Source organism: Marmota monax, unplaced genomic scaffold, assembly GCF_021218885.2.
Source record: "Marmota monax isolate L192 unplaced genomic scaffold, Marmota_monax_Labrador192_F-V1.1 WCK01_AAM20220418_F8-fsc00203, whole genome shotgun sequence".
Classification (NCBI taxonomy): Eukaryota; Metazoa; Chordata; class Mammalia; order Rodentia; family Sciuridae; genus Marmota; species Marmota monax.
The window spans coordinates 72,966-86,504 of record NW_026694787.1 but is presented as its reverse complement, the minus strand read 5'-3'; the positions used below and the strand labels follow the sequence as shown (position 1 = coordinate 86,504).

At 34.3% G+C, this 13,539-nt stretch overlaps 1 protein-coding gene across 5 annotated transcripts in view; it reads left to right on the top strand.

The window, feature by feature from the left end:
* The window catches only part of Cnksr2 (connector enhancer of kinase suppressor of Ras 2), a 278,373-nt gene that overhangs the window by 228,379 nt on the left and 36,455 nt on the right, over positions 1-13,539 (top strand). For all 5 annotated transcript variants that reach the window (XM_046425867.2, XM_046425865.2, XM_046425864.2 and 2 more), the window contains 2 exons: positions 5,764-5,864; positions 7,285-7,831. In XM_046425867.2, coding sequence (XP_046281823.1) covers positions 5,764-5,864; positions 7,285-7,831 — 648 coding nt within the window. The remainder of the gene's footprint in view (positions 1-5,763; positions 5,865-7,284; positions 7,832-13,539) is intronic.

Sequence of the window (13,539 nt, the reverse complement as noted above, 5' to 3'; positions counted from 1 at the left end):
TGAGCTTTGAGGGCCATACTCAGTCTCTATTGTAGCTATTCAATTCTGCTATTATAATACATGAAAGCAAAGACACATTAATGAGTATGGCTGTGTGCCAATAAAGTTTCTTTATGAAATCTAAGATTTGAATTCTATATCATTTTTCATACGTTGAAATATATTCTTATTATGGTTTATTTTTTAGCCATTTAAATTGTACAAAAATATGTTGATCTTAATAGGCTATGTGAAAGCAGGCAGAGGGTCATTATATGACCTATACACCAAAGTTTGCCAGCCCTTGATTTGAGTGATAGGGTGAGGGAATGGAGATTGTCAGATTAGTGAGGGTGAGGAATTAGGTCAGGGAGATCTCAAATAATTAGCAAGGCATGGTTTCTCCCAAGGGGAATTTTTCATCTTATTGAGGACTTACAAAATTCATTCTTGAAATTAGTTAAGAAACACTAAGGAGAACCACAGAATCCAAATAAGTACTAAATTTTTCATAGTATACTGCTAATAAAAAATTACTGAGGGGTTGCAAATATTTTTTTTCATAAGTGCCGAGAAGGATGTGCAGTTGATGTGGAAATGCTTTTCTGGGGGAAAAAAATGGTCAGTGAACATGATTTAAAGTCAGCAGTAGAGAGGGAAAGAATATATTTTATTCAATATTAAGTACTTCTGTACAAGACCCTCAACTAGCACTCTTAATAATGTAAGGATGAAATAGGCACCCATCCTACCTGAAATTACATTGCATTCTGGTAGAAAAGATAGTCTTAGTGCAATATAGAAAGTGAAATATAATAAAGTACAAATCAAGTTCCATGGAATGAGGCTAATGTGTGTCCTTCCAGGAAGAGAATGAGGAAACACTTTATATTGGCTCTATTTTCTGAACTGGGTCTTGAAAGATGAGAAGGATATTGACTAAAGGAAGGAATTAAAATATTCCAGGGAGTGAAAGCAGCATGTATAATTTCACAAATAATATAGAAACTATCTCCATCAAATTAATCTACACAGGCAAATCTAAGTCAAGACTATGAAGTGTCAGACCAGTTTTTAAGGCACATGTCTTGGCCTTGGGATGTAGCTCAGTGGTATAAACCTTGCCTAGCATGATCAAGGTCCCAGGTTCAATCAACAGTACAGGGGGGAAAAAGACATCTTAGTGATTATAAGTTTGTTTTTCACTTTCATGTTTCATTGTAATTTATAGACCTAAATTTGAGATAAGAGTACTGAAAAAAGTACCACACTTCTTTAAAAGGCATAAAATAGTTCTTTAAAGGTGTTTATAGATTTTTTCCTTTTTTTTTAAACACAAGAATTAGAAGTGTGGGTAGGGCTGGGGTTGTGGTTCAGTTGTAGAGCACTCACCTAGCATATGTGAGGCACTGGCTTCTATCCTCAGAACCACATAAATAAATAAAATAAAGGTATTATGTCCATCTACAACCAAAAAAAATTTAAAAAGGAAGTGTGGGTAATGTAGTAAAAATATAAATTTACATAAATAAGTAAACTTGGAATTTTGGGCTTAATGTCCGTTATTTTATTATTGGACATTATTTAAAGCTGAGCATAGTCTTTATTTCAGTGGATTTTCTTTGTACTCAGTATTTATATAACCAAATTTCATTAAAAATGAAAGATCTGGTAAGTTATATTGCATACACAGGTTACAAAAAATATTCTGTGGGTTCATGCTGCCCTGGTCAATCATGTAAGTATATATTTTAATGCCTACTGAAGTGTGGTAGAAATCATAGGCAGAAGCTAAGAGTTACAATTTCAAGTCTTTTTTTGCTAATGCAGTACAACCAGAATCTTTGAAGTAATTTCAATTTTCACATAAAGTATATGGTCCTAAGGTACTTTAACATATGTCAGAACCATAGTAGACTCCTTGTCTTATTCATAATTAGGGTGTCATGATATTGTACATAGAAAACTAATACATGCACATGTCTACTCCACACTTCTGTAGTAATTTGATAGCTGATACCTGATTACCATTCTCAGTATTGAAGTTAAGCTTCATACAAAATACAGCTCTTTTGTAGTTGAGAGTAGAGTGGTAACTGCCAGAGGATGTGCAGAATTGAGGTAGAGGATAATCAATGGGTACTATTATAGTTAGATAGAAATAAGTTAGGTATACTATTGTACAGTAGGAAGACTGTAGATAATGATATTGAATAGTTCAAAAAGCTAGAAGAAAGGAGTTTAAATATTTTATTCTAAAGAAATGATGTTTGAAGAAGTAGATGTTTAACCTTATTTAAACATTACATACACACACATATGTATTTGAAACATCACAAGGCAACCTATAAATATGTATAATTTTGATTTTATATTTCTATTAATATTTTAAATAAATATTTATATTAAATTTTAATATAAAATATAGCTCCTTGAAGTTTAGAAATATTTCACCAAGATGCAAAGAAACAACTGCCACTTTTTCTATTTAAATATCTAGTGTAACTTTTACGTGACTCTTTATTAACTTAAAGTTTAATGAATTTGTCTTTACTTACAAAAATGTGAAGGCTATAGGGTTTTCTTTGAGTACTCATATTTGTAGTTAAGAGAAAACAGGGTTACACTAAATTCAACCAAAATAACAATTTGGCTAATCATGATTTGTTGGTAATTTTTCCAGTTTTTTCCAGCTTCAAGTCAGATAGTTTTCAATCATATATAAGGTATTCATAATTATTTGACCACATAAAAATGAATGCAATATGTTTCTTTGATAGTTTTAAATGAAAATTTCAATTTAAAATTATCCTTTTATATCAACATGCAAAAGTAAAGTGGAAGTTTTCCTCTTCTAGTGATGGCACTGTTTATTCATGATTATTTATAAAATTATATGTCATTGTAAGGATGTTGAAATATCCATTTATTTGATGCTATGTAGAAAGCTACAAAGATAATTTATCCTAGAATAAAAATCAGACTAGTTTAAGCCTTTATGCTATGGTATGCTCCTGATTTTCCACACAAACACAAAAAGACTAACTAAATTTTCTGTGTAGCTTCTTCTCTGGAATTGCTCTCTCAAACACACACCACTTAGTGTAAGAAAAGAAGTTAACTTGCAAAGTGGTATTTCAGCCTTTTCTAAGGCAACCAAGAAAAGTTTAGATCAGTGATGCTTCTTAATAAACCAAGAATTATATGAAATAGTGGATTAGAATTCTTCCTAATTTAGCTGAAGAGAAAAAGTAGAGAGGGAACTTCCTGAAATCTTTGTCACTCATAATGACAGCTATAGAGCCCTGGATAAAATGCTGATCATCTCCTCTTCAGTGTACTAATAAGGACCACTTGAGATATTTTCTCCTTAAGGCTTCAAGGTATCAATGTAAACATCAAGGAGAAATTGAACCAGAGTTCCTGGAATAGTGGGAAGGGTGGAGTGATCTTGGCAAGCCCACTGCTTTGTGTGGAAGGGTTGCTCACTCCCTTCACCTCTAGCACTGACTTTCCAGTTGGATTTCAGGCTCTCATAAAACCATCCTCCCAGAACCCAGGGCTCCAGATTTTAGTTTTCATTACTGGAACTTGCTATAAGGAAAAAAAAAAAACAGCAATGCCTGAGAAAATGACCACCAGGCATTTATCGCCTGTATAAACTGGCTCAGACTGTCCTGGCATGCTACCTGCAAATACATCTAAAAAAAATAAAGGGTCCTAATATATGTTGAGAGTCCTCAAGGTGCAAGGCACTTGAATTTACATTATCTTAATCAGTATCCCTGACACACAACTCTAAAGGGAAAGTTATTATTAGACCCCATTTTATAGATTATAAGCAAATTTAGGGAAGATTAGAAGTACTTTGGATTAGACAAAGGGGGTGAAGGGAAGGGAGGGAGAATGGGAATAGGAAAGATAGTAGAATGTATCAGATATTACTTTCCTATGTGCATTATGAATACACGACCAATGTAATTCCACTTGTACAACCAGAAGAATGGGAAGTTGTGCCCCATGTATGTATAATATGTCAAATATCATGTACAACTAATAAGAACAAATTTTTAAAAAATAAATAAGTGTCTAGCCAAGAATTCAACCTATACCTGCCTGAGTATATAGGTCATGCTTTTTCCACCAGTGTTTGCTGGTCCTATTTCTGGGCAAAAATGTCAATTCAAATTTGAAGGAAAACTTAGTATACTGGCTGGCACTGGCCATTATTTCCATTGTTTTTTAATGGAAAAAAACAGATATAAAATTTAGGTTAACTAGTCATTTCCTACCTTTTATTCAAAGGAAAAATTAAGATAGAAATAGAATTGTCAGTGTCCTTATGTTTTAAAGCCTGAATATAATGGACATCTTTTATTCCCAGTCTTCATTGCTAAAGAGTTTCTATTTATAGTGGTCAGAGTTATAAATCAGGAGCGGGTAGAGCATTTAAATGATTATCAGTATACTCCCTAGCAAACTCTTCTACTATATTAAATGAAAGAGTCTCAGAAACAGTCCTTGGAGTTTTAAGGCAAGGCAATTTCCTGGTTCAAATTATTACTTCTATTAACACACAATAATTTCTCAATAAATGTTAGCTGTACTTATTTTTATTAATGAGCACCAGAGGGAAAATATATATAAAAATATTATAATGTGAGAATTCCTGGAAAGAGAAGGGTTTCTATGGGGGAAAAAAGGATACTGTGACTTTTTACCTAAATCTGAATATTAGTTAAACCTTGGAATTTTTTTATGATTTAAATTTTCATGAGATTAAGGAATCTTTTTGTTTTAATGCCTGTTCTCTTAGTATCTGAAATTGACATGGGTAACACTTTAGATTTTTTCCCCAGTGAATCACAAAACATTAACCCATCAGTTATGGGGTGGCTGATTCTTATTATCTGAAATTGACATGGGTAACACTTCTGTTTTTTTCTGGTAAATCACAGAAATAATTACCCCATCAGCTATAGGGTGGCTGAAATATTAGTGGAATAGTTTCTGATTATTGACTTTGTTGCTGCATTTGATTTAACTTTACTAATGTATAGCTCAGAGAATTGTTCTCCTTCCCTTTTGTTTGAGGTCTGTCAAGTCACTTTCTCTAGTGGCTTACATTTTCTACCCTTTTAAATCATTCTGGAAGTTTAGAACTGTAGCCACATCAGTAGATTTGCACTTTTCCATTTGGCAAGGATCAGGGTTTGCCATGTGTTTCCAAAGAGAGGTGGGAGTGTGGTGTTACGGATTCATGTCAGCATGACTCTGAAAACAGTGATAGTTAGATAACCAGTGAATTGAAGCCAAAGAAAAGAATTGAGAACATTATTTTTGGAGCTGTTTATATCTGTAGAGATCCACAACAGTATATGTGTTGCTTTTCTTTGAGTATTAATCTCTAAGATAAAATGATAAACCTTTTAAGAAGCATCATGTAATATCAATTATTAATTGAAGCTTCATAATAATTTTGTCTAGATGCAAAGGTACACTAAACCTGATTTGGCTTACAGAGTGTCTTTTATTAAGTCCATTAATGATGGCTGTGTCTAAACACTTGCTTTGAAAGCAGGTTAGAATTAGGTAATTTTGCTCTTCCTTCCTCTTCAAAACCCAACAAATGGAAGTTGATGACTAGGGTAGGGAAGTGCTCAGGAGTATGGTATTGGAATGGAATTTAAATTTCTTTGTGTTAAATGGTAAGGTACATTTCTGAAAAATATAATTAGAAACATTTAATAGAATGTCCATATATCCATGTGTGTGAATTTCCAGATTACTGGAGTGAGAGTGACAAGGAAGAAGCAGATACTCCATCAACACCAAAACAAGACAGTCCTCCACCACCCTATGACACATACCCACGGCCTCCTTCTGTAAGTTAACAATACAAGTATACTTAATATATCACCAGATTCTTTGACAAGAAACATCTCTTTATATGTTTAAAAATTGTGTAGCAAATTTCATGTCAACCTTTGGGTTTCTTTGGAAAAATGAAAAAAGAGGGTCTAAAATCAGTAAGGAAAATAGTTTTAAGTTTGCAAAGAGCCAGGCATGGTGGCAAATGCCTGTAATCCCAGTGGCTCAGGAGGCTGAGACAGGAGGCTTGAGAGTTCAAAGCCAGCCTCAGCAACTTAGCAAGGCACTTAGCAACTCAGCAAGACCCTGTCTCTAAATAAAATATAATAAAAGGCCAGGGATGTGGTTCAGTGGTTGACTGCCAACAAATTTACAAAGAAAAAACATTGCCAGAAATTCCAGGAAGGAAGAATATGTGACCAATTTTATTAAGAGCATACACTGTGTCAGAGTAGCATTCATGGAGATATCAACACAAAAAAAAAAGTTTTCTTAACAAAAGATATAAAATTGACCTTATCTCCTATACACTAGTGAAGTTCATTTTTATATCCTTTACAAGTAACTGATAGAAAATAGTATTATAGATCTGGGGTATAGCTCAGTGACAGAGCACTTGCCTAACATGTGTAAAGCCCTGGGTTGGATTTGATCCCTAGAACCACCCAAAAAAAATTTTTTTATTTATTTATTTGTTTATTTATTTATTTATAATGTTTGGCATATAGCTTTTTAGATAACCATGGAGTCTGTTTAATATACATGTTTATATGATGCTCCAGAATTCTGAAACTTTAAATACCACAAATAAAAAATATTTCATTTTTATTTTGAGCTTATACACCGTATATTGTCTATATTCAAGGCAAATGCTAATCCCCAACAAGGTATAATCTCATCCTGCCTACATTTTTAACTCCATAGAAAATAAGACAGCTTTTCTGTGGCACCCATAGGAACAGACATTTCATCTATGAAGAAGAGGAAGTGTATAGTCTGTTTGTGGGCAACATGTTCTTATACCCAAAAGCCTCTCTCCTTGCCTTCACCCCCAAGCTACATAAAATCCAAAAATGTGAATCTTCAGACAAAACTTCAGGATTTCCAAATGTATATTTTAAAACTGTGTTTGTTTTAGTTGCTGAATATTTCTCACTCACATTTTCTCATACTTTCATTATTGTGAAATTTTCCATTGAAATGTCAGATTTTTCATGAGAACCTTGTATAGCTGCATGTTAAAACATACAAGTCTGTCTCTTAAACTATAAGTTGGGGCCTAACTTCGGGATATCTACCAATCTTCTTAGTAATTACGTGACAGTGTAAGAATCTATTCACTTAAATATTCCTTGGTAAAATTCTAAAGTGTTCCTTGATGCTCCAAGTGGTCTTTTATTTCTGTGGAGATTGATCAGAGGCTCTTTTCCACAGATGAGTTGTGCCAGTCCTTATGTGGAAGCAAAACACAGCCGGCTTTCCTCCACGGAGACCTCTCAGTCTCAGTCTTCTCATGAGGAGTTTCGCCAGGAGGTAACTGGGAGCAGTGCAGTGTCCCCCATTCGCAAGACAGCCAGTCAGCGCCGCTCCTGGCAGGATTTAATTGAGACACCACTAACAAGTTCAGGCTTACACTATCTTCAGACTCTGCCCCTGGAGGATTCTGTCTTCTCTGATTCTGCAGCCATCTCCCCTGAGCACAGGCGGCAATCCACCCTTCCAACTCAGAAGTGCCACCTACAGGATCACTATGGGCCATACCCCTTGGCCGAGAGTGAGAGGATGCAAGTGCTAAATGGCAATGGGGGCAAGCCTCGAAGTTTTACTCTGCCTCGAGATAGTGGGTTCAACCACTGCTGTCTGAATGCTCCGGTTAGTGCCTGTGACACACAGGATGATGTGCAACCCCCAGAGGTGGAGGAAGAGGAGGAAGAAGAGGAGGAAGAAGGGGAAGCAGCAGGGGAAAACATAGGAGAAAAAAGTAAGTATGTTTATGGAGATTCTTAGCCTGTGTATACAAAGGCCTAAACTTTTCAAACTTGTTGTTTGAGAAAAATAGAATTGTTTCCCTTTTTCTTAAAATAATGAACTTGCTGAATAAGAAGTCAGGTCCCCCTTCATGTCCTACTTCCATAACTTAAGTAACTTGGGGGGAAATTATATATAATGAAGAATGAAGTTTTATCCCAGGACACACAGAGCTGGAACAAAAAATTTTTTTCTCCCAACTACCTATTGCCTTTTAAGGTTAATAGTATTCATTTCTTTTTCTTCCTTCTCTTACCCTCTTTCTTCTCACTTGCATGCATCATCCCATTGGTCCACACTGATTACCCCCTGAGTTTGGGTTAAGAAACTATAAATGCTTCAAACAGGATGTTAGCAGAGCCCTGGTTAAATAAGTAAATACTTATACACATATACACCCAACCATACCTACACATGTATATATCTTCCTTTTTCAATATCAGATTTAAAGGAAAATTGTAAAAGACAAGTTTTCCAAGGAGACATGTCACATAGCATTTCTGTCAACTCCAGATAGTTGTATTTGTTTCTAGAAACCAATTTGCCAAAAGCATCCATGTGCTTTCTTGGTATATATGTTGATTACAATGCTCAATTTATATGAACTCATCTCTGAAGAGAGAGAAGCCAATCAAGTAACCCTCTGTCTTGTTGAGATTAAGATTATGTTTCCCAAGTATCAAGTTCTTTATCCAGTATGCTATACCCAGCATCTGTTTATACCTAACATCATACACTGCTCCAGAAACTCAGGTTAGTTTAAGTGTATAACTCAGTTGTTTTTGTTAGAAAATCTAGGTTTGGCTATAAATCCTGAATGTGTAAGAGAACTATGATACTACTTGCATCTCTATTCAAAATGCAATCTGAGTCGATTAGTGTAGATGATTAGAGCCAGTGGTTATGAAATGAGTTACTCATTTGGTCCCCTTAGGGCATTAGACTTCTCTTTTTTGATGGATACAAACAGAAAATAGCCTTTAACCCATTTTACAACTATGCAGGACTTTGATTCCCGGATATATTCATGTTAGTTCTTCATTGTAATTGGAAAAACAACTCAAAGTTCTCAAATTACCAAGAAGGCAAAAGCCTCATGTTAATGTGAAGCTTGGCTCCTTTAATATGAGAGCCACTTTGAAGATTATTGACAAGACAATGTAGTAGATCTTCTTTTATGGTATGGATCTTGCATTGTATTATTTAATGGGGATTTTATATCTTCTACAACAAGTACAAGAATTGCTTGTAATAAAATTTACAGGCTGAGGTACTTTCCTTAAGAAATATATTTTAGCCATCATATCCATGAGAGATATTATAAAAAGGATACTATTGGTGTAGAAAAAGTAATTACCAGGCTGGGGTTGTAGCTCAGTGGTAGAGCGCTTGCCTCGCATGCATGAGGCACTGGGTTCAATCCTCAGTACCACATTTAAAAATAAATTTAAAAAGTAATGTGCTAATTCTTTTTTTAAAAAAAGTAATTACCATCTACTACCTGCCAAGCCTTCCCAACATTCACATCTATCAGAGATTATGGAAGACTCTTGTAAAAAATATTTAGGAGTCATGCTAGGCCTCTTTAGGAGTTCTGGCAATAATACATATTTAATATTCTAATGTTTACAAAATCAATGAACTGCTTTCTAAAATTGAATTCAAAATTTTATTTCAGTTGTCATCCAGTTGCTGCATAATGGCTATGACTAAGTATGTGAGGTTTGTTAACTCTAAAAATATTGTATAAAATACTTTATCTCTGCTGTGTTAAAATAAACTGTGTTGAAACTAGCACAGCCCCCTGAAATAGAGAATTCTGTTTAGAAAACATCCCATCATTCCTACAAGCAGAGTCACTGATGCCGTCTTTTTTATGAATAAGTGAGGTATTTAGCCATTCATCCTGGTCATTGTGTTGGGAAGGACTAGAAGCAAATATATCTAGGACACAAAAGGAAAACATGGTACCATACCTGCCATTCCTTCCAAATTCCAGTAGCCCACAGAGCATCTCTATTTAGATAGCTTTCAATTTCTTCTAGAGCCTCTTTTTTATTGTTCTGTAGATTAGATAGATTGTTAGCCATACAGGTGTACCCCTAAGTAGGTGAGGATTTTTTTCAGGTTCCAGGTGAATTAAGTGAATAGTTATTTGGTACTGTCCATCATTTTTAGTGGGTTCTCTTTGCAGAATAAATGTGATAAGGTAGAATAGCCATAGTAAGTGTGTCAGTAAATTTGGTATTGCACATTTTTCTTTACAATTCAATATTATGGGACAATTCATGCTATTTCGGTCAGTTCAGCTTTGCTGGAAGTGACTGTGCACTATTGTTGAGGCCCCATTGCTTTCTGGGTATTTTTCCATAAATTGTGCCACTTGATGTCTCAGTGTATTTCAAACTGTTCTCAACAGAGTTGCATTTCATGTTTGCCTGGAAGATGTTTCTTATTTGATGAAATGTATGTTCTCCTTTCTAATCATGGTTTTGCATTGTTATTTCTAATATTCAGGAGTATACAATTTGATGAACTTTTCATTTGCGAACCAGTATGTTTATAATCAGTGTTTTCAAAAGACTAAGGTCTAGTTTAAGGGTGCCATAGTATTGACTCACCTGGATTGGCCATTAGGAGTAAATGAGCAGGCTGTTTATTCAAACCAGGCTGCTTGGTGTTATTCCAGTAGAGCAAAACTTATACACAGGAATGAAGTTGTGGCCACTACATCAGCCTCAGACTTACATGCACTCTCTCCAGTACAGTGCACTCACTGTGCCACCACACAGATTGGCAGGAAACTGGGACTTAAAAAAAAATCAAGGTCTAACAGCAGTGTGTTACTAACTGTCCTGCTCAAGGCCAGCATTCAATTTGACCCTACTAAAGTAAATTTGTACTCAAGTACAAACATGCAGAAGTAATAAGTTTAATGTCTCTAGCTTCAAACATTTTTCTCAGTTTGCCATAAAATTAAAAATAGGAACCATCAAGCAAGTGGGCAAAAGGAGTAATGGAAGAGAACCTAAAAATATGGCCTTATATCAAGGATGAAGAATTATGTCATCAACCAAAGCCGCTTATTATCATTTATATTTCATCTTACCTTATATAATATGGCACATATTATATGGTGCTTACAAGTTTACAAATAATCTAAGAAGCAAGATATACCTAAAATGATGCCCTGGATGTTTTTCAGTTTCCTTATGGATGTGGAATTTGGCTGTGCTTATGAAGTGTAAATTTAGTCCTCCTTAGAACAGACTTCAATCTGTGTTCTCATGGTTGAACTATCTTTTGTCTTATTTTAAAATTCAATTATTTAACTGAGTCATACTGTGATTTTTCTCAGGCTGAACTCATTTTAGTCTGAAATGGATGGTACTAAAAGTACACAGATGAGACTTGTCTTGTTTTCCTTTGACTGAAAAGTCAGCTTGCATATTAATTATCTTGACCTACTTCACTGGCATTTGGGAAAAGACAAGTAATTTCCTATTATCCCAATTAGCAGTTTCAAAGCTACTGAGGTGTAGGCCTTATAATACCTTTGTTAAATTATTAATTATGTCAGCCTATGCAACTTTCAAGGGATAAAAATCATAAAAGTATAAGACAATTTGGCATTTGTTTTTTAGGGATTGGCTAGCTTCACTTAGCATAATCTGCTCTAATGCCATCCATTTCCCTGTAAATTCTATGATTTTGTCATTTTTTAATGCAGAGTAATACTCCATTGTGTATAAATGCCACATTTTTTTTATCCATTCATCCATTGAAGGGCATCTAGGTTGGTTCCACAGTCTAGCTATTGTGAATTGTGCTGCTATGAACATCGATGTAGCAGCCAACAATAAAAAATTAAAAAAAAAAATAAGACAAAATAAAAAGATATGTTTCATTTAGAAATCATCTGCCATAACACTAAAATACTGTTTTGGTTGATACAACTTGAAGTTGTCTTGATATCTCTCTCTTTCTCTTGACATAATAGGCAATTTAGATGAGGTTTTCAAAAGCTTTATCCCTTAATCCTACTGATGTGCCCCTTGGCAGTTATAAGGATACTCTTTTCTAGCCATACATTCTTGTGTCTTCATTTACTCAATGAAGTTATAATTTTCTCTTTTCCCATTGCCTTGGAAATTGCCTACCAGTCTTCTCACTTAATTTATGTAGATATTTATCTTGGGCTTAGCAATTTAAAGCAAAATCTAGGTCTTTTTTGAGGGGCTAGAGAGGGATAAATCTATTACTTTGTAGCTGCTAGACACATTTGGTTACCTGGATGAACTATTGCTACTGTTCTCAAAATAATATCTGCTGAGAAATATATTTTTAAGTGATATTTCAAAATCTAACATTCTTTGAATACCACTGATAACTTAGGAGCTAATATTCAGTATCCTAATATCTGAAATTATCTAGGCAAAGAGGCTGGATAATTATGACGGCCAATATGGTGCAGAAGAACATACATTAATCCACTTGAATCATTGTAAATGGTCCTAGAGTAATTTCCTGAAAATTTTCTAAAAATCCATGAATTTTATTTTTAACAACATTCAGATAGGAGATATATGGGCAAGGGTAAGTTTCATATTCTCAGAATATGAAACTGTTGAAGGGGGGTAATAAACAAGTTGAAAATAAATAAAAATACTGCAGCACTTTTCATCATTTTTTATTTTCAAAGTAAACTGTACACAATACAAAGAAATTGGAAGAGTATAATCAATAATATCTAAAACTCTAGTTCAAGTTTAAAGGGAGTACATGAATGAAGAGGGATATAACAATGGAAATAAAAAGGCATGTGATAAAGTCGGAATAAATGGCAGAAAACTTTAAATATGTCACTTCTATGAAGTTTAAGGTGCCATCCTTGACTAGTTATGTAATTAACATATATATAAAGAAAAAATGCAGAAAAAAATCTAGAAAGCAGTAAATATTCTCTTAATATATTGTCATTTTGAAAAAAAATACTGTTAGGGAGCCATTAAACACAGAGGATTTGATATAATTCTTATATTGCTTAGAGTCTGGATTTTTTTAATCACACCTCTCTCAATTGATGAAGAAAGTCATTAACTTATAGGAAGTTCAGAGATGGGACTATTCTAGGGTAAATTTCATGGCTCTCTAAATGTCAGAAATCTCAGTTAATTTTTTTAATGCCAACAGTTCCACACATCATTTCTCATAAGACAGCATCCAAAAAGCCAAAGACCAGACTTTATTATTAGTCCTTTTTGTAACATCAAGGGCAACTTTGTCTAGATCCCTCCAGCAGGCATATTCCCAGATATCACTGGCCAGGGTTGTTCCATATGCCCATGCCTATATGTCAAGGGAAATTGAATGATTATTAATAGTTTACATTACACTTGAACCATTCACAAGGTCATAAAATAAATGTACTAAAACGTTTTGTCATTACTTTCTGTATGAGGAGCTCTATTGTTGTGTATTTTTATGTCTTTAAGTATATTTGTTTAAGCATTGTTTCATTTTTTAAATATGTACATGCAAGCACATGCCCCAGATCATGTCACCTCATTTCAAAGTCTTGGTGCTACTAAAATACTAGATATATTTTTAAAAAGGTGAATATTATGTAACCCTGAAAATATAACATGTTTGATATAATTA